This window comes from Trachinotus anak, unplaced genomic scaffold (genome assembly GCF_046630095.1).
Source record: "Trachinotus anak isolate AG129_WGS33_773 ecotype Australia unplaced genomic scaffold, CSIRO_AGI_Tana_v1 ptg000034l, whole genome shotgun sequence".
Taxonomy (NCBI): domain Eukaryota; kingdom Metazoa; phylum Chordata; class Actinopteri; order Carangiformes; family Carangidae; genus Trachinotus; species Trachinotus anak.
This window is the reverse complement of record NW_027273885.1, coordinates 3,997,501-4,025,052: the sequence shown is the minus strand read 5'-3', so window position 1 is coordinate 4,025,052 and position 27,552 is coordinate 3,997,501. Positions and strand designations below refer to the sequence as shown.

Below are 27,552 nucleotides of genomic sequence, written 5' to 3'. Positions count from 1 at the left end.
ATAGTCAAAACCTAATACAGCAGCTGGTGATACTCTGCTAAGTTTCACTAGTTTTTGTTTCTCCATGATCAGATTTAGCTACTGCCGTATTCATGTGGAGTGACAAACTAAATTATTTAGGTGTTAGTCCATCCACATTGATATATTTCAATTATAGTAAATAGAAAGTGCGGGAAAGTAAGATTATTTAGCTTTATCCAGGGTTAGCCGTCATTATCTCACTAGCTAGCTTCACCTAAAAGTGATACTTTTGCTTTGACAGCTTGATTTTTAGCTCTAACTGTAAATTTAACATGAAATTATGCTCATATGGATGTTAAAACAAATGTCAACAGCTCTAATTCAGGTTTTTAACCAAATATGTATTCATTGCTTTATAGGGCAGTAGGTTAACTGTATACATTGATATGCTGCTGCTTTATAAATATAGTAAGATGGAAACTATCAGCCATAATGACTTTTATGCAACACTACTGAAGGTAAATGGCTATTAGACTTTAGAGTCTTTTCTTTTATCATCAGGATTTGAAAAATTGCAAACTATTTGTGTGATATAATCATATTAAAATAAAATAGATTGCTTTCCATCAGGTCAGTGGAGCCAAGTTTCTTAAACTTAAAATAAACTCTGAAATATATTTAAAAACAAGCAAAACAAACTGCCATACTTTTCATACTGCTCTCTAAGAAATGACAAGGACTAAAGCCGATTCTTCATACATATTAACAGGCTCGACGATACGCTGAGCTGCCAGCAGCATCTTGTGACTGAAACACACTCTGTCCGCCGCACTGCTGGCCATAATTAAAGAGACGCTACCTGTTGTTCAGGCTGCTCTGCTGTCATTACATTTCACTGTGAACTACGCCTGGAGCCGCACCAGCATATCATAAACACACACACACACACACACACACACACACACACAGTTAAGACAGTTGAATTGATGACAGCCCCCACAGGGACGGAGAACGCTGATGATAGGCTGTGGATACTGCTGCAGGCTGCATCACTCAGCATCATTAAACACCAGCAAATGAATAGGAGGAGGTGTTTGTTTCTGTGTGTGTGTGTGTGTTTGTGTTTGTGTGTGAGTACATAAAAAATAATAAACAATGTATTGTGAGTGAGTGAGCAATAATATGGAGAGGTTGTGCCGATCTTAGCAGGGAGACACTGTGTATTTGTATCCCCCTGTGTGTTTGTGTGTCTATGTGAGAGTCAGGGCACCTCCCTGTCTCCCACAGCAGCTGCAGTCATAACCCACAGCGGCAAAGAATGTGTGAGCGTGGCAGTTTTATATTTACATATGTTTTCAGCCAGTCGCTTCATGTTTTATGCCTTTACCTCACTGTGTGTGTGTGTGTTTATATCAAATTTGCCTTTTTCTCATGCAGAGAGAAAAGAGTGTGTGTGTGTGTGTGTGTGTGTGTGTGTGTGTGTGTGTGTGTGTGTGTGTGTGTGTGTGTGTGTGTGTGTGTGTGTGTGTGTGCAATCCAGACCACACCTCTTATGTTTTAAACCACCTCCTGAGAGAGACATCAATTCGATCAGTGGCATTTTGGTGTCCTGTTCCTCACAAAGAAGATGAGAGGAAGAGGAGGAGGAAGAGGAAGAGGTGGGAGATGGATAGCTGACTCATCAGCTGCCAGAAAAAACAAGAGGGAAGCTCATCACTGAGATGAGATCAGAGGACACACATGTACACACACACTCAGATCTGCAGCATTTAGGACAAAAGAGAGAGTGTGTGTGTGTGTGTGTGTGTGTGTGTGTGTGTGTGTGTGTGTGTGTGTGTGTGTGTGTGTGTGTGTGTGTGTGTGTGTCATGCTGGGTGCACTGGTCCCTTGTCACCAGCAGAGGGCAGTCTGTCTACACAGAACAGGCAGCTACAGTGGAGGAAACTGCTCAACAGCACTTCAGCAGTGACCTAATGCAGTCACTTTGATTCTCACCATTAAGACACAGGGAAAATGTGACAGAAGCTACTGTGACTCATAGATCCAGGTCTTGTCGTCTGCTTCAAAGCTCCTGGGTTTTAGTTTTTGTGAAAACACTGAGATGCCATTAACATCTGTTTGCGACCCGCGCTCCAGTAACACATCACCGCCTTTACATCACTGCCGGAGCAAAAAGCATCAAACTCCTCCTGCAGATTTTTATTCCTCTCAATAGCCCGATGCTCATACGAGCTCTGAAACACTGATACTTTCATTGGAAGTGAAGTCAGAAAAAATCCACAGTCCTTATTCCTTGTAATGTATTTTAGTGTTTCAATGTTCATATTGTTTTACCACAGATTTAATGAACTGTGACTCTGCCCTTTAATTAGATTAAACGCGGTCACAGGATCCGTCAATAAATTCTTCTCAGAATAGGAATCCTTCCCAAGATTTTTATCAATGCTACAAACTCAACCCAACACTGACTGAGGTGATGCCACTTGAGGTCATTTATCAAACCACTCAGCTTCTTCTGCACCTAAAGAAAGACTTAACACAACTTTTTTTTTTTTTTTTTTTTTTTTTTTTATATAAATACAGGGATTAATATTTACAGGGATTATAAAATAAGAAAAGGGAACTGCCTTAAAAACAAGGAGATATAAACTGTTTATAATTACTCTGACTTGAGAAACACAGAGTAGGAGAAGAGGTGTGATAAAGTTACAGACTAAAAAAGGAAAAGGAGAGAGGGATGGACAAAGGTGTACAAACTGTTTGCCAAATCAGACTGTCGGACAAAAAAAGCTTGACTACGATTTGAATTAGTGCATCTGTGACTTACCATCTAAAACTGAAGGTGTGTGTTTGTGTGGGTGAAGCAGAGTAAGAGTGTGTTTTACATTCTCTCATCTGACACGTGGAATTTAAAAGACATGTGTTTACAGCCTGGTTTATCCTGTTATGTGTCCTATACACAATGTTATCTAATCTCATTATTATCTGCCACACACACACTCACACACACACACAATTATTATTATTACTACCAACAGTACAAAGAGGAAGGTGGGGGAATGTGCACATGAAAGCACCCGTGCGTTGAGGTGCTGGATGCACTGACATGTCCTCCACACATTTCTGTTGAGACAGTTGTACTTCAGTTTTCTATCCCTCTGTCCAGTCGGATCAATGCTCCCACAGCAGAAAGCAGCAAAGCATTAAGTCTATCTCAGCCCAGCCAAAGTGCCCTCAGTATTATATTTCCAACACAGAGGTAATGTACAATGATTTTCCCCCTTTGGGCAGTGATGCTGAGGAGGGCTCTGGCTGCTTTATGGAGCGGATACTGTTACTATTTCTTTTAATGGGGCAGATATAATGTACTATCTAATCCTAACAGTTACCACTGCTGCTGTGATGTAAAATTGCATGACTTTCCTGAGCCGAGTCATCATGAAAACCATTAGAGGGGAGATTATTTCCTGTTTTGAAGATAATTTATTTCTCTAAAAGCTCCACCAACCTGGCTCAACAACAACCAGAGGAAGTGACACCACTGTATCATACTGAAGCTGTCCAGGGATTCTCACTCCATTAGAAGTGCTTTCTAGAAACGGTCTTAACTAGTCAGCGAACTGGAGGTCAGGGCAGTGAACCGAGGACGCCGCCGCTCATCTTACAGATCTGCAAAGCACTGCATGCGTCGAGCTGTCAGCTTGTTGTACTGCAGGATGCTGCCTGGTAGGCTTATTGTACAATGTGTTAATCTCCAGTATCTGACAGAAATGGCTGATGGGATGTGTAGGACATCATGATGTCAGCTCTACATGAAGCTCTGACACATATCCTCCTCTCTTATGTTAAAACCCTACAGACTGTAAAATCCATTAAAAATCAAAGGCTTTTGATTTCTGAGACTCTCACTCATCTAAAGGTTGAATCAAGGGCGACTGGACCTGGTTGCAGGTACTTGATGTTTCACTTCTCATTCAAGAGGCTTCTTCTGTTGCAACCGACCTGTGAGGAGACCCGGGTAATTAGTGGGGTCGTCATCAAGGCCAGTGATGCCACCTGATTCGTTAGCGCTCCAGGTTGTTGTAACAACACTTGTTAGGGTTGTTAGAGTGTCAACAGTCACACGAGGCTCTCGATTCAACTTTTCCTGGACATTTATCAACACAGTGTGAAGGTTTATCAAATGGTCTGTTTATCACTTGTGTATGAGAGTGTGTGATAGAGATACACTATGTCTATAGCAAGCGCTGTATGAATGTGTGTATGAATGTGTGATGTGAGTCATAGTGTAAAGAGCTTTGAGTGGTTGTTAAGACTGGATAAGTGCTGTGTAATGCAGTCCATTTAGCATTTATCATTTATCATTTATGGTGAAGTGAGAATGAAATGTGAAAATGTTGACATGACTCAGCTCAACTAGCTACGAGCCTAAAGAACAGATTGATATTATTTATGTAGATTTCTCATCTTTGAAACCAAATTAGAGGAATATGCTGAGTCACTACAAATCAATACAGAATCATTAATCAAACACAGTACAGTTTCATCATGTGTATTATATTCTTAGTTATATTACAGTGCATGGACTGGCTCAACATTGCAGAGGCTGGATAATAATCCATTAGCTAAGGGTCTCCGGGGGCTGGAGACAATCCCAGCTGATACTGGGCAGGAGGTGGGGGACAGGTCGATAGTCATCAACCGTTCACACTCACAGTCACACCAACTCCACACTAGATGACTGGTAAGATTGAACCAGAACCTCGTTGCTGTCAGTGTTAACCACTGCACCACCATGCTGCACGGATAGTAACTGTGTAAGACCAGTTTCCATCTCAACTGGATCTGTTTGAACAGTAGCTGCTTGACCTTAAGACTCAAGCTTCAACCTTGAGTTTCGGTGTGAAACTTACTGCGACACTTGGCACAGCGTCCCTTGTCGTACTCCAGCAGGTCCAGGGTCCTGCTTCGATCGCTGACCGACCGCCTCTGCCCGCTCTCCCTCAGCCGCGCTGCCTCCTCTTTGGCGTACACCCCGAGCTCCTGTGTGTAGCGCCCATACATCTGGAGACAGACACAGTGAATTCAATCTACACGTACAGTTATTGTTCATTAAAACAGGGAGAAGTTAAAACTATAGAATGTCACATCTTAAGATAATACTTTTTCTAATTTTTCCAAAGGTGCAATTAACTAATTTGACATTAAAAACAACCACACTGATAATTGTGTTCTCTCTAACAGTGAAGTGTGTTTGAAAAATAAATAAGTGGACAAAGAGAATTATGTAACAACACAATTCAGAGCTGCTGACTGGCAATGTTTTACTTTTGTACCAGCTGATAATAACCTGGAAGACCTCTGGACCATCAGGTCCCACGCCCTATCTCACAGGTCAGAGGTCAGCCTGCAGGTCAGTGTGGAGAATACCTTCACAACCAGTTATCTTTTTCCTTGAAGGAAAAGACACACACACACAAACGCTGGAGCCGGCCATAAGTTATTTGGTTCATTGCTGTGACTGTGACAAACTGACTAAGCCTCAACCTTAACTATGACCCCAGTTTAACAACCCACACACACACGAACATGTTCATCCCAAAACTACACAACACACACACACACACACACACACACACACAGATACACATAAAAATTTTTTTTTTTTTTAAATGTCAAGTCAGCAATACAGGAGACAGGAAGCTCCAAGTTTTGTACACCGCCCAGACACTAGCTCCCCCACCCATAATGCTCCTGGGCAGTGGACAGGAACAGAGCCACTAATGACTTCCTCTTGGTCACCCGTCACAACACAGCTCAGTATGTAAACTTGCCTCAGCAGGTCAATCAAGGTCATCACAGCTGATTTCAGCAGTAGGAGAATTGCTGATGGGCAAATTTTGGATATTAGTAATAACAACAATCAAACATCACCATTTTTATAGACACGTGCAGCCTGAGGAGCTTTTCAGCACTTAACCTCAAAGAGGGACAGTCAGATCCTAAAGTCAGATGGTGGCCCGACAGGAAACAACTTCAGCTTCTTGGCCTGTAACTCCTGAATCTGAACGTCTACAGACACATTTCTTTTTCTGGGACTACAGGAAAAAAAAAGAAAATTAGGTGTATCTACTTTGATTAGTGCCAGAAAATGTGTCACCCAATGTGAATTCCTGCAAAACCTACTGTTTAATCAGTTTTGCACTGGTCCAGCTGTGACAAGATTTTACACACAATGTATTTGAATAATTGTATCTCACGGATCTATTACTGTTCCTGTGCAGATCTGAAGAGGAGGGGGGCAGAGAGTGTAATATACTGCAGCCTCAGTTTTATTGTAAATGCAAAGTCTAACATGGCCTTGGGCTGACAATGATATCAAGTATCAACTGACAAATTCAACTTTGAATTGCTGTTTAGTGGCAGCATCGCCTATACCGGAAACATAAAATACAATAATATAATTAAATATTATTTTAAAAAACTCGAAAACATAACATACAATTATAGAATATGTATTATTTTGTATGATTAAAAACACAACCCCCACAATAATCACATTATCACATTATTGGTGTCTGCTTGTGTCACTGGTGCTGTCGGTGGTGATGTTTTCATTGGTGGCTCCGGTGTTGATGGTGTTGTGGGTAATTTGATATTGTTGTTAGTGGTGTTGATGGTGTTGCTGTTAGTGTTAGTGATGTTACCTGTGCTGTAGGTGGCCTTGGTGTGGCTGTTGTCATTATCACTAAGGTTGCATACGTGTTAACGAATGTGGTTCAAAATATTCAACAACAACCTGCCCATAATGAAGGTTGATGTCGCAGAAGCATAAAACAAAAATTGTTATTAAATAACAATTTATTATTATTGTGTTGAATGCAATTAGACAAAGTGTTAAGTCGAGTAAAGTTAGGAGGTTGTGACTTAGTGTGGGATCATAGGAGTTGTTGTCTTCAGTGCTGTTTTATTTTCATGTTGGGAATCCTTTATTGCACATTGTTGAGGAGATTGTTATTATTAAAACTCTGAATAAAGCAAAAGTCAGTGTTTCTCCGGTGCAGGACATCAGGAGGGGCTGTCTGCTCAGTTTGTGTCTCAGATAACTTAAGATCCAGACATCTGCTAACTAAAATCCTTCATCGGGTTAAAGGTCATGGATATAAGGTTATAAACTGATGGTGACATGATCCATGACATCTCTCCCTGCACGGGGTCATCTTCCTGCAGCAGACCTTCAATGCAGCACCAACAGTGCTGGGGCCTGTAGTTAGCCATGCCCCCTACGGCACCACAGAGTGAGTGTGTAGTAGAGTTCTTAACTCACACTAAGAATAAAATCTACACAGTCTCCCACAGGATGAAGTTGACTAAATATGACTCACATCGTTGATCTCAGAATTAAGACAAAGACTAAATCTTTAAATAAATGACAAATTAACACTAGGTCACTGCCACTCTTTCCACCTCAAAATCTGTGCCACAGAAAATCACAGTTATAGAATAGTTGTCAAATAACAATGTTCCCGCTGAGCATAAACTATAATCAGTTTTAATGTATAAATAATGGCATGACCTTGAAAAAAATGCATCCTTTCTATGTCACAGCAGCAGCACTTCCCTTTTTACATTGAGACTGACACCATTGTGTTTACACAGCAAAGCAACAGGTACTTTGCTATTTCTGTTTTAACGATCAAATATCCAGATTCACTACATTTCCATGCCTGTCAGGATAAAAAGACACTGGAAGCAGGCCTACGTTTCTTGGAACGTGGCCCCTATGGCCTGATGGAAGAAAGTGTTTGCATAACATACACACAGGCATGCGCACACCCACGCACCTACACACACACTCATGCCATGCTTAATTGAGAATGATGACAAAGATATGCACTTGGCACCTTGTAAACGCCATCCACCGTGCACACAGACAAGAGGGCTGCTGGCTATTTTTAGCCACACACACACACACACAAACGCGCACACACACAGAGTCTTGCACAAGTTTGTGTGAAGTGTAAAACTCGCTGGTTCCCTGCCGTTTTATTAGGGTCAACGTTCACAGCAGGTTGAATGACAGCAGCGCAGGATTTTAAGTTATAGAACTGCCAGTCAAAACAAAGGATCAAGGACTTTTACCTGAATAAATGGCAGGCAGCCATTCACGGAGAAGACGGCTTCAAGTCGGGTCAAACTCTCTGAATACAAGTTTGACAGGGCCTCATCACAACCATGCTGTGAAAAGGTCGACTACTGCTGTTCCTGACCGTTGCAACCCTGTCTTTTGCAAGTTCTGTCTATATCAAACATGCCTGGTATTTGTAAAGCCTCGCCAATTGTGCCACTAGGGACAATGAAATTCCAGCAATCTCTCCAGACGTGACTCATCTACATTAAACACTTTCTCAATTCATTACAAATCTGCCCGGAACGATATACCTCAATAAAATTGCACAAGCCTGGAAACAATTTTGCTGTAAACTAAAAGTGACATTTGTATAGTGTGAAAGTGCATAGGAATATGATAGCTCAACTGTTGAAAATATGTAGTTCCAAGGGAAAGGGCTGGGGAAAAATATAGCACTTCAAATATATCACTTCAACTGATATTGTTTTTTTATTTAAGTGGGTGATACACATTTTTGAAGATGGCCCATCCACAGCAGCACATCGCTCAGCTTCTGTGCCAGTGCTCCCAACTGCTTCTCTAAACTGGGAGCACGGCTGATCCAAATCTACTGCAGGAAATACACTGACTGTAGGTAAGTCACACATCCCCACATCAAATAACATGATTTATCACTTTAAGGCCTCAGCATGTTTCAAACAAAGTGTTTGTTTGATCATCTAGTCTGATCTGAAACCTGATGAGAGATTCAGGGGCGCTGCATCCAACAAGTTTTATAACTTTCAGGCAAACAGGCAACCTAGCCAGGTACGCAGAGTTTAAGAAGTACGATTTCAGACAACTACTTCCGTCACTTTTCATGTGTGCAGCCAAGTGAAACTTCATAAAAGAGTCGCCAGCAAGAGACTTTCTCGACTCTTCCATCCTCCAACCCTTCCTCTCTCTACAACAACATGTTTGTACTGTGGCCATTCAAAGATACACACACCATCTTCGTTTGAAGCTTTCTGTGACATTTACAGTTAACAAATGTTTGGAAGCATAAGGCACCATGAGATGAGCTATTAATCAGCTCAAGACAATGAAAACAGGAGTAAGTTCATGCCAAAGTCAGGTTAGTGACTCTCATAGTTTGGCCGTTAGAAGACTGAGGCCAAGTACTAGGTTGGAAATGCGTCACTTATCCTATATGCATAATTTAAGCATTTCAGTCAATCTTTACCTATGTTAGTATGCCTGTGCTTTTGATGATTTCTGCATATGAAAACTCCGTTTGCTTACAGACCTTTCCTTCTGTGGGGAACACCTGAAACTGCCTGACTGTGCTTGAAATAGTTGGCCTAACTCAAGTAGGAAAAAGTTGATGGACTTTTCTTTGAGAAGCAAGAACACAAAGCAAGGGTGGATGCCCCAGCATCTGTCAGGGAGTTATGAGGTGGTGCAAACTCTGAGTTGATATCCCAGAGTCAGCAGCAGTCTTTGGCAATGTTTGAGATCAAACCTGATTGAGACTATGCGCCTGAATTCTGGTTCTAATTAGTGCCAAAGACCAGAAAGGGTTGTTGCAAAAATCATTTTTATTGTCAAGTTGGATGTTCACTGTTTTTTACTTGTTAATTACTTTATTGCAATTAGCAAATTCTGGGTACAACTGATGACATCTAAGGTTGTTTTTTTTTTTAACCAATTACTGACACACATTAGACTGTTAGACTAATACAAAACCATTTCTGAATAATAAAACCATAATTCGTAGAAAGAATTAATTGACTGACAAGCCTCAAAATACCTCGCAGGATTCATGAAAAGTTCAATATAGGAGTAGGGAAGGAATGAACACAAACAGTGGGAAAAAAGAGGAAAAATCAACAAGGGAAACATTTGAGGACTCGATTTGGGGTTTCTGACATCAAATTCCAACCGCTGTTCTACCCAAGATGCCATTCTGGATGGCATTCTTGGCCACATTCATGATCGCCAACCCTAAGTTTTAATTAAGTAAGGAGACTTCAAACGCAATGGAAACCCAAAAGACCCGAAAACAAGAGGGCAGAAATAGACCTTCTCAGATGCACCCCCTTGAAACTCGCATCTGACCAGAGGAAGAAAACAAACAGACCCATCCAGAACAAAGGCATTACTGGTTGAAAGCCTATCATTATGTTGAGCATAGTCAGAAATGGGCACTCGGCTGAGCCTGCCTGCCTGGGTTAATTGATCCCAGATGAACGGGTTGTCCTGGACTCATTGTACTGGTCGCTCGGGCAAGGGAGATGGCACGGGCAATAAATAATCCCAGCATCAATATGAAGGGCATTAATCACTGGGAAGGCCCAGGACAGACTATGTAGCAAGATCATATCAAAGCTGTCATTTGTTGAGAGCAAGACCATGAAAGACACATTTCCAACCAAGATTCCATAATAAACATTTAACATGGATGAAACGACACAGTTCAAAGATTAACTGAAGAACCCATAATTAACGAGTGACGGTTCTGCTAAGGCAGAAACAATAAATATGCCTCAAGGGTCGAGTGACCTTCTTTAATGATACTCAAAGCAGGCAAGATAACAGGTGAGATAGAGGTGGGAGTTAAGTCCAAACTCTGTCCTTGACCTGTTTTGTTTGAAGCAATAGAGTCTTCAAGACATTTGCTGAAAAGTAGGTTGGAGGAGGGAAATACGTATCACCAGTCTGATGTAGCTTCTGAACATTCGAGGTGTATCGGTCTTTTATTTTAACCAAGAAGAGTAAATTGATCTAAATCCACAAGTCCTGTGTTTTTATAGAATTAAAGATGGATGGTTTGATAAATGAAAAAGACAGTAGGTGACTAAAACAAAAATTAAAATCTTTCAAGTATGACATTTTCAGGAAATTAACAGGAACAACTTTGTTTCTAACTTTACAACTCTGCATTTTTGAAAGTTTCACAAAATCACGGCTGATAGAGGTTTCTCATCACAAAGGAGGATCAAAAAACCCTTTAAGCATTAGAGCTGACACTACAATACTACAAATGGCATCACTTCAGGGACATTTGACTTCTTCAGCAAAATCTGAGAACTGTTTCTTACAGAGCTGCCAAAGACTCAGCAGGTAGGCCTACTGATTTAATGCCCCCAAAGAAACATCTAGTGGGAATTAGTGCTATTGCTAGGCTAACTACTATTAGCCTAGCTTTCTAGTTTCCACATTCCAAGGGGGATGCAAACTTAACAATAAAATGGGTCCCCCCCCAAATGCCGTCTGCGGTAGGGTCAGACATCTTGAATCACTATGTGAGCTCTCTGAAACAGAGGAAAACACTGCCTTGAATCAATGTTGTGTTATGATGCTCTCCAGTCAGTAAATCACCATGCAGGTTCAAAGCAGGTCACCTAGCAACACTGGCTCTGAAATGTCATTCATTGCTAAGGGACACTCCCATCCCTGAAGCAGTATTTCCTGTCACAAAAAATAAGGAAAATTAAATTTTCAGTTTTGACTTTAATTCCAAAGACATCTATTGAAACCCTTTCTTTCTTAGTATTGTTTGCTTTTCTTTGCTATTCTTGTAGGGACATGTAGATCAAACACACACACACACACACACACACAAAGGTACGGTTATGTAAAACTAACAGAATCTAGTAGAACAAAGGCTGGCAAAGTCAATCTTTTACAAAGGTAATATGGGGTCACTAAGAACTTGGAAAAGACAAAAGCCCTTTGCGTGTGGTTCGAAGCCAAGTACTAGCAAGTCAGGCCGAGCATAGTGGGGACCCCAAATGAGGGAACAAAAACCTAAAATATACATGAATGGGACTAGAGAGCTGAAGAGATACACACACGTACATGCATGGACGGACACACACACACACACACACACAGAGCTGGCTGCAGTCCAAACAGTCAACCCCAAATGACTAGGAGCCTCACCGTTTTTGCCCAGCATGCCACCACTCACTTCAGCTAATGAGCTTCCCGACAGTGTGTGTGTCTGTGTGTCCTTTTGTGTGTGTGTGAGTGAATAAAATGGATAAAGACCATTGATTGTGATCACTCAGAGATTCAGAGTGTTGCAGTAAAAGGAGACAAAAAGCTGATAAGCCGGAGTCCTTTCTTGTCCGTCAACCTTCCTTTTCAAAACATTCGTCTGTACAATAACAGGTAGGGGGCTGGCGGGCGGGGGGGTTCAACACGTACCTTTTCCTACTGTTTTTTATGTGTGTGAGTGTAAGTGTGTCAGCACACTTGTGTGGGAAGGAAGGAAGAAGAATTTGAAAGAATCATTGTGCAATTAATCTAAAGGAGGGACTGTGTGAGGGGAGAGAGGGAAGAAAGGGCGAAGAGTGAGCCTGTGTGGGACAGGGGAAGGAATTTGATGGTGTAAAGACTTTTTCACCCTAACGAGGATAAAATTGCGGAGGGAAAAAACTGCATCCTTGTTAGTCTTTTAGGTTCACAGAATGCTTTTGAATACAGAAGCACAGAAGACTGATTTTTCAAATTAAATGTGGCATATTTTAGGGGAACACATCTAAACTTTAGCACCACCAACAATGTCACCTTCAGCTACACTCTCACTGAACTTGTTGGCTCCATAAAAAATTTCAACTTAAAAATGTTAAAGGTCTCATATTGTATAAAGGTAGATGTCCATGTGTTTTTTGAGTATAAAGCAGGTCTAGGTTCTATATTAATACTGTGAAAGTATCAAAGCCTCAGTCCACAGAGAAATGCACACAGCCTGTATTCAGAAACTGAGCCTTAAAACCAGCCGTCAGGACTTCTATAACTTTGTGATGTGACAACAAAGCTGTCACCGCCCTCTGCCATGCTCCAAGCCCCGCCCACCTGGACCCACCATCCAAACTTGCATGGTTTGCTGTTTACCTGAAATCTGCTATATTTTTATTCAATCACTCAGTGAGCCAATCAGAAGAGAGGCTCAGATCCTCTCTTCTGATTGGCTCACTGACCTGCTATCACTAGAGCTCCAGAGAGAAGCCTGAGAGAGGAGATATAGAGATGATTTTTGATTTTTAAAACCGCAAATATATCTTTTTATAAATATCAACAAAAAGTGTACAGTATGGGACCTTTAATCAGATCCTAAGAGATTGTTCTACGAAAACATAACTAAAACTAAATTATGTTTTTCTTTTGGTGCATCTCGTTTTTCAGCAGCACAATTTCTTTCCTGCTTCAGTTTAGTTTTTTTTTCATCCAATTTCCTATTACTTCATGCATTTAAAATAATTCAAATTGCATACATATTTACAAGTCAACTATTAAATATGCATGATTACACATATACAAAACTAGCTTATAATCCTATAGTTTTAAAGAATAACATATGGTACATGTAGGGTAAAGCCTTGACACTGATTGGCTGTTGCTGTTCTGAGTACTTCACCAATTTACTTCTGCATTCCTGTAACACTGTCAGACTCATGATGGACAAAAAGCAAAGCAACAGAACCAGAGATATCATCTTTTTTATTCCATGCATTCTTCTTTCTTGTCAACACCTGGTGCCTATATTACCCATAATGCAATTCAACAGCTGACAGTTCAGTCTGAGAGTAGACTTTTTTTCCACACGTGATGTATTTCACTTAATGTGTCTTATTCGTCACACTCAAAAAACATCTTTACAACTAAACTGAGCATCTTGGGTGTAATTCCTAGAAGTCTGATAAATACAGACCTCCGACGAGAAAGACTGAAGGAGCGAGGTGTGGAAGAATGTACAGTAAATTAAGATTTCCCAGTATGCCCATGGGGCACCCCAGGGGGGCTAATCAGGAGTCTTGTGTGCTTGTGCCAGGCTGCCATGCCAACCCTGAGGGCCTCTCTCACACTGACCCAGACCTGGACAAACAGATGGAAGAAAGGGCGGAAGGATGGATGTACGGATGTCAGAAAAAATAAGAGGCAGGATAAAGCTGCAGAGGGGTCTGAAGAAAGCAGCAGTGACAGACAGATTGTAAAGAAAAGGTGCAGAAAGAAAAGAAAGAGGATGGGTTAATGTGTGTGTGTGTGTGTGTGTGTGTGTGTGTGTGTGTGTGTGTGTGTGAGTGAGGGGGAGTCGGGAAGTTTGGCACCATATACAGAATCCATCCTACAATGTGAGCTGAATTTAGATTTTAACTGTGCATTCGGGAGGGAGGGAGGAAAGAAAAAAAAAAAAATAGATGGAAGGAGGAGAGTGAAGAGAGGAATGAAAGAGTGCAGCTGTGAACACTGGAGGAATGGAAAGTGATTAATGATGGAGGCTTCACACCTGTCTAATGTTGGCACTATAGGCAACTGCAGTGCACATACACACACCAGTGCACAAAAGAAGGTACAAAAACATCTATGGTCCTGTTCAGAGAAAGATACTCCAGCTTGTGCAATATACACATTAATTATATTCCAGAGTTTCATTACACTAATATAATTATTCAGTCCAATAAGCTACTATCTCCCAGAGAAAAACTCAGCACACACACATAAACACATCCACATACACACATTTACACTTCAGTTAGACAGATGAGCTTGCTCTCTGTGTCTCTCTGTGTCTCTCTCTCTCTCTCTGCCTCTCTCTCTCTCTGTCTCTCTCTCTCTCTCTCTCTCTCTCTCCAGAATTCAGGTCCGACAGCAGGCTGGCAGCTCCGCATTGATATTAGAGCCACGTCTTGACCACTGCCACAAGAAAAAGCCCCAGATCCAGCACAAGCGCTGATATTCACCTGTGGACTCGTGTGTGTGTGTGTGTGTGTGTGTGTGTGTGTGTGTGCGTGTGTGCGCGAGAGCAGCAGGTGCTCTCTCCCGTTGCCTCATTAAGAAAACCCATATTTACTTGGGCACATTCAAGCTCTGCTGGCAAACTGCTCTCCTGCTCTTTCCAAAGCCTTCACTCCCATCACTCTTTGTCCTTCCTTCCAAGGTTTTCAAGACACATGCGGTTTTCAAGGCCAATGCTGATACTGATTTGTTTTTTCAATCTAAAATTTGTTGTATACAGCATAATTTCAAAGCTGCAATAATCAACATTTTCATATTGACAATTAGGGCTGCACAATTTTAGAGTTGTTCCAGTACAGATACTAGTATCAGACATGCCTCCAATACTGCCTAAGATACAGTATTGGGTGGGGCTGCACAATTAATCAAAATATAATCTAAGTTGTAATATGGCTAAGTGCAGTATGCAAACCGCAGGAACTGCAGTTTTTTTAATAAAGGTAAAATGTGTCACAACATTGTGCATTATTAGCAGCATCAAATGATTTCTTGTGAAGTTGAACTGGACACTGATAGTGATGAACCCCCCGAGAAGTATCGCCCAACTCAGCAGCCCACTCCCACTGGTTTACTCATCAGTGTTGGACGAACGGAAGGATGATGATGTTTAATGTCCCCGACAACCTCTGCAGCCTCCTTTAACCACTTTTTAGCAACCGGCCTTTTTTAAGACTGGTACAAGCTTAAAGAAATCAGGAGTGAGTTGTTTAATGATGTATTTTATGTCCTAGAATAAAATATGAAAATGTCTTGAGTTTGTGTGAACCACAGACCTTATTTCAGTCACCTAACCAAAAACCTATTCAAAGCACCCAGAGACTTTGGGACGAGGGAACTGGAAGTTTAACTAATGTAATTAATGTCTGAGTTTTAGGACTCATTCCTGCAGGAATATATGGGCTCCTCATTAGTGTCTGTCAACAGGTTTTCAACCTTGTGATGACAGGCTGAAAAACTCAGCTCATTAACTACTGCAGGGATCGGTGTCAGCAAGATGAGGAGTGAGTCGGTACGGCTGACGTCACCTTATGAAGAGGTGGAACTGGTAGAATTTTGTACGACTACACTTGATAAAATGTGTTTTGTTCACAGCTTCTATCTGTTGCATCCAAACCTCACACAAAGAAGAGAATCAGTCAATAAAGGTTTAAGAGAAAGACCCGCCACCACAGTCACACATGATCCAAAACACCAGAGGATAACAAGACCAGATCCAAAATGCAGTCAACCTCAACAGACCCAACAAATACCCTTATCCCACCAAAATAAAAGCCGATCGACTCCCTCTCCACTCTATATGAGACGCTTCGATTAGTGATTGTCTGTTTTTGAAACTTATTTCAGGGCTGCAGCTCACTCTTTCATCCCCGAGTGCAGTGTAGCTGCAGTGTTTCTGGTTTAACAACACCATGCTGGACAGGTGACAGGTGTGTCTACTGTGTGTGTGTGTGTGTGTGTGTGTGTGTGTGTTCTGAAACACATTACAGCAGGTAAAGGTGTGAGAATTATCATGTTCACCTGAGTTTTGAGTTTATCGGCGCCGGAGCAAATAAATACCCGCGTCTACTGCAGGGTCATCAATTTTACCTTTTTCCATTGTCAACACAAGCCATATGTTAGTGGGTCTTAGCAGATGTTTTGACCAGTGGGAAAAGATGCAGCACCAATTAATCAGCCGCCACGGTGAAAAGACCATTTTTACATCAGACTTCTGATTTAAAAATAACGACAAAAGCAAAATATTCAGACACATTTCTAAACATAAACTTCCGTAACGCTCTCATTATTCTTTATCATCCATCCCAGTCCACACACACACACACACACACACACACAGACACACAGTCAGAATGAGGACACTGCAGTGAGCGGCTGGGGTGTCATGTGATGAGTGGAGCAGTTTTGGTGGACAGATTCCCATTAGGGGAGCTGTTCAGGTGACATGGCTGACAGCAGCTTGGTGTGACTCAAACCACACTGAGCTCAACATAGCACACATTCAAAGATGCACATCATGACTTTGCAGAGTAAAAAATAAATGGGAAAGAAAATCATCCCCTGCTCGTGCTCTACGGCTGTTTTGGCATTTTGGCGTTAATGCCTGTTTGTGAGATTCATAAGAAAAAAAAAAAAAAAAAAACTGGCACCGGAGGCTCAATGCACAGGTAATCTATTAAAAGCTGCATAATGTGTCAGTTAGCTCCTGCACTCATTCCAGCTCCACACAGTCATAAAAGTTCTTTGTGGGCCCCTGACTCGTATTTCCCCGCGAGCACACATCAGTGATTGTGACACTAACCCCTCTAAATGCTCTCAGACCTGACAGTCTCCAGCACAAGAGACACCGGGAATAACTACACATTTGCATGAGGTGGAGAGCACAAGCCAAAGCGTTGCATTAGGAGGTTTATTAATACTCTACATAGACACATTCGGGTTATTTGATGTGGGGTTGTGTGAGGTAGTTACACACAGTCAGTGTATCAGCTGCAGCAGATTCGCGCTCCGAGTTTGGAGAAGTGGACACGAGTACCGACTCAGAACCTGAGTGATGTTCTGTCAGCAGAAAACTCGTGTTTTAGCCACTTAAAAAAAAATCCAATATCAGTTGAAGTGTACGCTTTATTTTGAATATTTTCACCACTTTGTCCACCTTCTCTTTTTCTGCTGACCCCATCGCTCAGCTTCTCGTGTCCACTTCTCCAAACTGGGAGCGCTCCACATGTTATGAACACACAAAGCAGATTTAACCATTTACCTGCAGGCTGAGCCTCCTCCACAGAGAGAACAAACATTTCCAACCTGACATTTTCATCCTCTCAGATATTTGCTTGCAACTTTTCTGCCAGTTAACGTCTGCTATCTGCTGCAGTGAATTGTGAGGACATTGTAATTCCACCTCCTGAAAGCCAGAATGTCACCGGATGTGTCTTGTAGGTTGCAGAAAATGTAATCAAGCCAGAGTGAATCATTGTCACTGGGACCTATCATAAAATCAGTGAAATGTCAAAGGTAGTTAAAATGCAGATGACAAGTTCCCAGAGCTCAAAGCAGCTTCTCTAAATCACCTGTTTGATCCAACAACAGTTTGAAACAGAAAAGAAGCAAATCCAGACACTGGTGAAGCTGAAACAAGCAAATGTTTGCAATTTTTACTTGATGATTTGTTTCAATTACAAACTGATTATCATGATGATTAATTTTCTGTCTTTGCTGACTCTAGCTCACACAAAGACCCACCACCCTGTACACACCCACTGTTACTTCTCGACATCCTGAATTCAGCTCAGTAACAACATCCGACTCACAATTCAAGGCCAAAACTTTCCGACTGCTATGAAATAGTGCAAAAAGAAAATAAATCATTCTGACTTCTATCACATCTCAGCTCCTCTACCAGTTTAAAAATGATCCAATGAAGATCTGATTCCCCAGTTTTCTACGACTGCATTTGAAAAAAAAAAACAAAAACACACACACACACACACACACACACACACACAACTGGTGAGTTCAGGCACATCTGCATCTGCAAGATTTTTTTTTTTATTATTCCAATCTGAGTTAATGCTACAGTGATATTACTGGAGATTAAAATACACATTCAGCTGCTCATCATTTCTGTGTAGCATAAAAATATGTTGCATATAAAGAAACAGCTTTGTGTAATTTACGAGAGATTGAAAAACAAAATGTAATACATGGTCAGACGGTCTGACTCGGACCTCGACTATCTTCACTTCATGTGCACAGCTCAGCTGTCAGGTGGAAAGTGAACAATAAGCATCAACACATACATGTATTCCCACACTGCAAACATGACTTTACCAATTATATTTGAAGAAATTAAATGCACCGTTTAAATAAAACTGACTTGGGCAACAGTGATTGGCTGCAGTAGTGATGATTTCATTGGTCAATGTCACACCTGGCATTTTATTGGTCGGGGGATTTCAACAGGGTGCAAGAAGGACTCAAAGGATGTGTGTATATAGTTTTAAGCAGGAGCAGAGAAAATCTGTGCTCGAGCAGAAAGTATTTCAGAGGGCAGGGTTCTGAGGGAAATCTGACGTGAAATGAAGGACTGATGCTCTCAAACTGAAAGACCACGCTCTGTGTAAAGACAGGAAAGAAAAGACGGCGAACATGAGATGGAAACAAGTAAAAACCAACATTTATACAATGGATAATTAACAGCTGGATGTAGAATGGGGAGTGTAGCATGTTTTCTCTTATTTCTCATTTTCAAATAACAGCAGTGAATCTCAGATGAACAGTCGGGGAACAGACAATAGAGACCCAGTGAGACTGAGGGAGGAAAGACATTCACGCACAATGGCCTCCAGTGTTCGTCTCTGTTTCGGTTTCTGCCTCTCACACGTGCTCAGTTGGGACGTGGGAAGGCACCACCATGGCACTGCCCTGTACCCCCACAGACACACACACACAAACACACACACACACAAACACACACACACGAGAGCTGGGGACACACTGTTCAGCAAACGTATCACTGACATCTGACTGAGAAAACACAGCTGTGACAATAACTGGCCAGAGGATGTGATGGGCAGAAGACTGTAAGACGTTCAGGGAAGGACAGAAAGATAGAAAAACATAAAGAGAGAGAGAGACAGACGAAGAAACACAAGAAGAGAGGGACAAGAAGAACCAGAGAGAAAGAGAGAGAGACTTCATGAGACGGAGCTGAAAAAGAAGAAAAAGAAAAAGAAAAAGAAAAAGAAAAAGAAGAAAAAGACATGATTCAAGTGGTGTGAACCCCTCGAGAGATGGAGGTGGAGAGAGCATGAGAAAACATTATGCACAGAGAGAGAGCGAGAGAGAGAGAGAGAGCGAGAGAGAGGACGAAATATGAGAGTCATAACATAAACAGAGCTCCAGAGTGTGGGAAAGAAAAAAGATCCGAGAGCACATGAGAAAGTCAGATACAGACCCAGGTGAGAAATAACACAATAAGAAGGTCTGCAACTGCAGTGTAACACACACACACACACACACAAATATCTTCAGACAGACAACAAGAGGATGAAGAGGAGGAGGAGGAGGAGGAGGAGGAGGGCCACAGCTTAATGGCAGGCGCTCCAGTTTTGTGTCAATATCTGTAATGGAATAAAGGCTGCAGATAGTATCCAATCAACCTGTGTGTGTGTGTGTGTGTGTGTGTGTGTGTGTGTGACAAACCTGCAGCCATCAGCAATTGCCGCATTGCACACCACCACCACCACCACCAGCTACACCTTCCTCACCAATTATCTTAATAGGAGTCGTGTCACTTTGCTTATTAAACCTGTGTCGACCTGAGACACCAGAAAGAAATAATGTGATTCATGTGATGTGGATGATTTCAATAGATGTGCTGCTATTTTCTGTCTTATTTCCCTGTGGTTTAATATCATAGAATAAACACTGTATATGTGGTGTGTAATTGTATAAGTGGAGTAAATTCTACAGTTTAAAAAAAAGCTTAAAGATTTAAATACGTGGTTTTTACTGTATGATAAAATAAATAAACAAGAGGATGAGACGGTGGGACAGGAGAAAGAAAAGAAGATGAAGTAGACAATGAAAATGAAGAAGAAGAAAACAACAGCATCAGGAAGAGGAAGAGCAAGAGGAAGAAGAGGTAAAAGAGGGACGAGAAGAAATAGAAGAAGAGAAGCAGAAGAAAGGGAGAGGAAGAGGAAGAGAGGGATACTGAAAAGAAGCAGGAGAGGAAAGGGGGAGAAAGAAAAAGAAAAGAAAGGAGAAAAGAGCAAAGAAGAAGAGGAAGAAGTTGGGGAAAAGGAAAAGGAGGAGAACGTGAGAAAAACTGGAGAAACAACAAAGTGGAAGAAGAAGAAGCAGAAGAAGCACAAAGAAAATGACAGAAAAAAAGAGATGATAAAAGGATTAAGAAGAAGACAATGATGAAGAAGATGAAGACAAGAAGGAGGAGGAGGAGGAGGAGGAGGAGGAGGAGAGGAGACTTTAATATTCTGAGACATGAGGTTGTGATTTATTTCCTCAGAAACAGAATCATTTCAACTCTATTAACCTGGAATTAAAACATGAAAACTTTATTCTGTACAATTCTGGGGAAAAAATCCCTGAAGAGGAACCATTGGACTAATATAAATTAGCCCAGGGATCATTCAGACACACACACACACACACACACACAGTATATTTTATATTATATATATATATATATATATATAAACAGAAGCCTTTTAAAGAATCAGGGTCTCACAGGAAATACAGCATGAGGGAAGTGTTAATTGAATTTGAACGAGTTCTGCTCAATAACACCAACACTAACACTGTCAGCACACAAACACAGAAACAGATGATGCTCAGCGCTGTTTGTAACACACACACACACACACACACACAGAGAAATGACTTTTACCCCGTTTTAAGGTATTAACTTCCTTAGCTTTATCACGCGAGATGAGATTAGCTCAATTAAGTTTGCTCACTTACTCCCTAATGCACACACACACACACACACACACACACACACACACACACACACACACACACACAGGGGACAAAGAAAGCAAACAGTTTTGAAATAAAGTGAAGGAGAAGAAGTTTACAGGGAAGCACATTGAAATGATTAAACTAGGAGATTTATTAAGTGTGTGTGTGTGTGTGTGTGTGTGTGTGTGTCTGTGTGTGTGTGTGTGTTCACGTGGTCAACAAATCTTACACTAGAGCAGGCAATAAGAGCAGCTTTTGTGGTGTAACATCCACTAAAACCAGAAAACGCCCGATATAATCCCTATTTCATAACCCGGCTAATCGACGTATATTGATCTGGCATCAGTGTTGTGTAGTCTTGTGATAATAATTTTGGGAATGCCCCCACCCAGCCTTCACTCTCCCAAATAATCACTGAGCTAAAGCACTTGGACAGGTGACAGTGAAAATGCTCCAGTCTGGTGCCTTGGTAAATCCACTTATTGGACCAATTACGTCAGCACATTTTGAGATAACTAGAGGATATTAAAGGTCCCATATTGTATAAAGGTAGATGTCCATGTGTTTTTTGATTATGCAGCAGCTCTAGGTTCTATATTAATACTGTGAAAGTATCAAAGCCTCAGTCCACAGAGAAATGCACACAGCCTGTATTCAGAAACTGAGCCTTAAAACCAGCCGTCAGGACCTCTGGAACTTTGTGATGTCACAACAAAGCAGTCACTGCTCTCAGCCACGCCCCAGGATTAGATCAATCAAAAAACAGTCAGCCAATCAGAAGAGAGTCTAAGAAGCTCTCTTCTAACCTGTTGTTACTAGAGCTCCAGAGAGAAGCCTGAGAGAGGAGATGTAAACTACACTGAGATGGTTTTTGGTTCTTATAACTTGATGGAGATCAACACTGCAAATAAAACACTGGAAAAGTTTAAAATATGGGACCTTTAAAAAAAAAAAAAAAAAAACCTAAAGTGCATGAAGACAGGATCTACATCTATGAGACTATGAGAGAGGGGAAACAATAGAAAGCTCTCTCCTGGTTACAAACGTCATGCTTCTGCAATCTGCTCTGATTTGTGCCAACGGAAAACTAAGGTTTGACGGATGTAATTTGTTCAGCACTGATAATGAATCAGTGTCAATATCCAATGTCTACATGTGACTACGATCACGTCAAAAGACATTCCTCAAATTACAAGGAATTTTATCTCCTCATAAATAAAATTCATTGACAGGATGTAAAAAAACAAAAATATTACACAGGAGACTGAAGCCAGTGGGTGATAATACACATGGTAAATACCAAGTGGCACTGACTATTTCTAAGATTTACTTAACATTTAAGATGTAAACAAACTTGAGTTATCATCTCTGTGTTACGGAGACTAAATGCAGTGACAACATATTTGGTTAAAAACCAGGATGCGACTTTCTGACATCTGTAGCTCATAAAATTTGTAATAACTGAAAGAGCTATATCGAGTTAATGCTAAGCTAACGCCAAATGTGCTTACTTTTTTTCTCTCCAGTTCTCCAAGAATTACACTTTACTACCGATTAAGTTTATTCTCTGATAACATGTTAAAATGGACAAGAAATCTGGAAGAACACCGTTCGTCTGTAACTAAAATGTCCCCAAACTGCTGACCTGAATGTGCCTGTGGGGTCTCAGGGTTATTACCCATGTTGAGCTAATTAAACTAGCCCAACTTTAACTGCAGGCATGAACACTTGATCACCATTGGACCAAAACAGTCACGTGACGAACGCAGTGGGAAGACACCAAAATAAGTGTAATGTGTAATATTTTCTAAATATACATTGTAATGTAATGTAGAGTTAAAATCAGACATACTGAGATAATGATCAAACTGTCTGAGACAAAAATTTCCAAGAAAACTAAACAGCACAATGACTGACTAGTGGTCTGTCTCCAAAAGATGCTAAATCCTCAAATTCAGCTTTCACTCGTCATTTCTGCAGACATCTGTCCCTTCGGGGGTGTTGTGCTCCCATGAGTCAATCAATGCAGCAGCGGAGGTGGGAGACGTGACTGAACTGGTCCCACATCAGAGTCTCGGGTCACCAGTAGTGCAGCAGGAGGTCAGAGAGCTGCAGCTGTCTTTTGTCAGGGTGAAGCAGGACAACAACACGACTGGTTCGGTCACACAGTGGTTACGTAAGAGACTCAGGGGCTGACGCTGCCTTCATCTGCTTCAAGAAAATACCACCCACCTCCCTCGCCTGGCCGATGAGAAGTTAAACAGATGTAGAATTAAATACAGTTTTAGATGGTAAAGACTAATGTGTTGCTGATGACACAAAATGTTGACTGATAACAACAAAATACTGCCCTGGAAATAGTTAATAATAACAAAAAAAAAATCAAAGTCACTGTGATTTAATATTTATGTTATTTAGTGATCTCGAAGAGATGGTGAGATTTATTTGTGCTGAATGTAAACTTACCTAAGAAAACAAAAAGATTTAAATTAATATCTTTCAAAGCCCAGTATCTTTAAATGGCCACTCATAGTAACATAGAAAATGTTAACTGACTGTATAATTAGACACATCCTGGTCCTTTAGTGAGAAAATGTGAATGACATTAGTTGGGAATTCTAACGGTGACAATTTTCCATCCAGCTAAACTAGCTCAGCACCCACGTGTTTAATATCTTAAATGATGACAAGTCTACTGTGAAACCTGGCTAGTGTTAAAATATATCAATCTACAGATTAAAACAACCTGTTTACTGGCCATCGGCCACCTTGCTCTCTAAATACTGGAAAACCCTCATCAGTTCTCTATAAAACATTAAGACACTGAAAAATGCTCAGTTGAGTCCTAGAGCCAGAGACGACTTCATCAAATGTCCAAACCAAGTCAATGATATTCAATTTGTTATAATTTAACTAAGTAAAGCAGCACATTATTACATTTTGTGTATTTGTGACATTTTTTCCTGAAGAATGACTAAAATTATTCACATTATCAAAATAGTTCCCGATTAGCTTTTGGTCTGCTAATTAATTGTTGCAGCCCTAAATATGCTTGTTTTTCCTAAACCACTCAGACTGAGGCGTAAGACCACACTTTTGAGAACCTTTAACTTGGCCACAGCGTCCTGACAGTACTCCTGAGATCCCTGAATGAATCCCCATGCTGTCAAACAGAAACCTCCAGCTCTCCTTTCACAGATGTTTACTGTACACTATGGGATGTGCCCAGACTCGCTGTCCAGACTGCAGACGGCTGATCTGATTCAGGGCACAGGCTTAAGGATCTCATCTACAGAGGATTTCATGTTTTCAGGGCAAAGCAAGATGACTGTTTGTCCAGCCTCTGCTCCAGAGGACCTCAGGTACCTTCACTCCTGCTGCTTTTACTGGAACCTCACACACACACACACACACTTGCAGACAAACACACTGAGATCCCCACAAAAAATCCCCCACTGCTACTCCACTGATCCAAGTGAATAATACTTGTCCACGGTGCGTCACACACACTAACCCCCCACAGGCTGAAGCTCAGCCCTTAATAAAAGTCGCAAGATGGAAAAATATTTTTGCTTCGATAGTGGATTACTGTACGGTGAGGCTGTCTGCAGAGAAATGTGCTCTATGTGTCAGCCTGTGTTTATATATCTGATTTTCTGGGCTATACTAAAGCATCAAGTACACATACCATGATGTTATCTCCATGGTTATATAAGGTCAAAAACATATATCAGCATATTTCTGAAAATCAAAACAAACACTGAAATTCAGAGACATGACGTCTACGTTCATGGTACTACTAACTATGATGTCATGAATTAGCCCAATTCTTTGGATTTGGTCTTTACACTTGTCACCTTTGACCTTTGAGAGAACAGAAAGAGAGAGAGGGGAGTGGAGGAAGCTGTAGCTCATTAACTGTGCTGCACTGTCTGCTTTTATCTAATCTCATCTGACTAAAGAAGAGACATGAGTTTACACAGTTATGAGACAGGAGCCGACACATCAGAGGCACCGGCAGAAATCCTGCCACAGTTATAAAGTTTTTACCGTCCCTGTCTGTGTCTCTCTGAGCGCCTGTCACTCAGGGTGCGCACAACGGATTAAGATAGCCCCTCGCCCCAGTCAGCTACCACCACAGATAGAACCTAATTCTGTGTGAGACACCGAGCTCCGAGCTTCACCCTCCTGTGGCTCCTTAACAAAATGTATATAATATAGAGAAAACAGAGAGAAGCTCAGAAAAGCTAGTGTACCTGACGAGTGCTGGCATGTTATTGGCTGGCTAGAGTGTTAGCCATTAGCTCGCCAGCTACCGCAGTTCACCACCTACCCCTGTGAGTGGTCCCTTCTTCACCAAGCTTTTAGTAGCACATATTTCAAAAGGCTGCATAGTGTGTTTGAGCCATAATGTCTCAAGTCTTTTTGTCCAAAATTAAAATACTTTATTTGGATTTATTGAAATGTTAAAATAAACCGTTACCAGTGTGTTTTAGCTCCGTGGCCTGTATTTGACCACCCTGACGAAGGCCATGAAACTAAAAGGCTTCTAAACTCATGACTGCCAAAAACAATACAGGCATTTTAACCATTTTCCAGTGGAGTGGGAGCTCTTCTTTTTTTTTCTTTCATACAACCGCCTCTGCCATCAGGCGCTAAGAAGCTTTCGAGCCTCGTATTCAGCCCTGACTGCTCTTCACTGCTGCCTGAGCCGAGACGATGAACAAACTTCTGGCTTTCAAACAACCTGCTGTGGGAGTGTGACTGTACTCGCACTGTATCGCACGTGTTCACCTGCTACACACACGTCGTTCACTGCACGGCCGACTCTTCTCTCTGAAAACATTTCAACCAGAACAGAGAAAGAGGAAGGGAGAGACTGAGAGGGAGGGAGTGCAAGGTGCAAGTTATAATTCATTTAAGGTTAATGATGCCCATCTATCTCAGAGCACCTGGGTGTCACTGGGAAAAGTGTGCACTGAGTAACAAACACACACACACACACACACACACACACACACACACACACCTCTAGATGACTGATTTAATGAATCAATCGCCTTAGATTTAGCCAGCCCCCTAACAAGGGGTACAGCTACTTGTACTACTGATTGTCGCTGCTACATCTACATCTGAGGTGTGTGTGTGTGTGTGTGTGTGTGAATTCTGGGTGGAATATAAATAAGATATTACAGGCTGCTCTGACACGTATGCATACATAAAGCTTAGTAAAAGATTAAATGATTCATTGTGGGCAGCAACTGAACACAGTATGTAATGCATTTACCTTCATATTGTGTGTGTGTGTGTGTGTGTGTGTGTGTGTGTGTGTGTGTGGTCATTGGGGACCTTGTACACAAGCTTAGGAGTTGTTGTGTGCTAACAGGTACAAGAACAGATCAATGAAGCTCACAAATGACTGTCACCAACAACCCAACACAAACACACACACAAACACACACACACACACACACACACACACACACACACATACCTTTGACCCAGTGGGAGTAAGACCTGCCACTGTGGCTTATACCAACTTTTTAAGCAACAAGCAGGAGGCGATAAGGACGTGATATTTAAGCTTGTTGGGTCACATTGATCCACACACACACACACACACACAGTGACGGCCCCTGTGTAGCGGACAAGCGGACAAGCTTTACTGCGTGTCCCTGAAGGCAACAGAGGAATGTGGTTGTGGTAGCTGGCGAGGTTTGGAGAACCTGGGCGAAGCGCTCTCAACTCATAACTCATCATGCTCACACACACACACACACACACATCACTCATGTCACTGACTGACATGTTTGCAGTTGCTCCTTCAGTGTTTTACTTTATCATAATAAATACAATAATCAATCGCCATCCTTGTGCCAACACCTCGGAGCGGAGTTATGACAACACTCACACAGGAAGTGAACTGCTCCAGTGTTACTGAGTTCAAAGGGCAAGAGTGTGTGTTGCTCTTGGGTCAGTAGACTCATAATTACATTGTTTATTTCCAGCTCATCCAAATTTAATCTGTGTTTTTTCAGCAGCTCTCTTTCCTGTGTAACCAGTCTATGTGCTCACAGGGGTGGACAGTAACAAAGTACATTTACATGAGTACAGTACATTTTCCAGTATCTGTACTTTACTCAAGTATTTTTTGGGAACTTATAACTTTTACTCCACTACAATTAAAGACAAAT

General features: G+C 41.4%; 1 protein-coding gene across 4 annotated transcripts in view; it reads right to left on the bottom strand.

The window, feature by feature from the left end:
• Window positions 1-27,552, bottom strand: part of clcn2c (chloride channel 2c) — a 151,678-nt gene that overhangs the window by 101,649 nt on the left and 22,477 nt on the right. For all 4 annotated transcript variants that reach the window (XM_071471615.1, XM_071471613.1, XM_071471612.1 and 1 more), the window contains exon 2: window positions 4,875-5,025. In XM_071471615.1, the coding sequence (XP_071327716.1) occupies window positions 4,875-5,025 (151 nt within the window). The remainder of the gene's footprint in view (window positions 1-4,874; window positions 5,026-27,552) is intronic.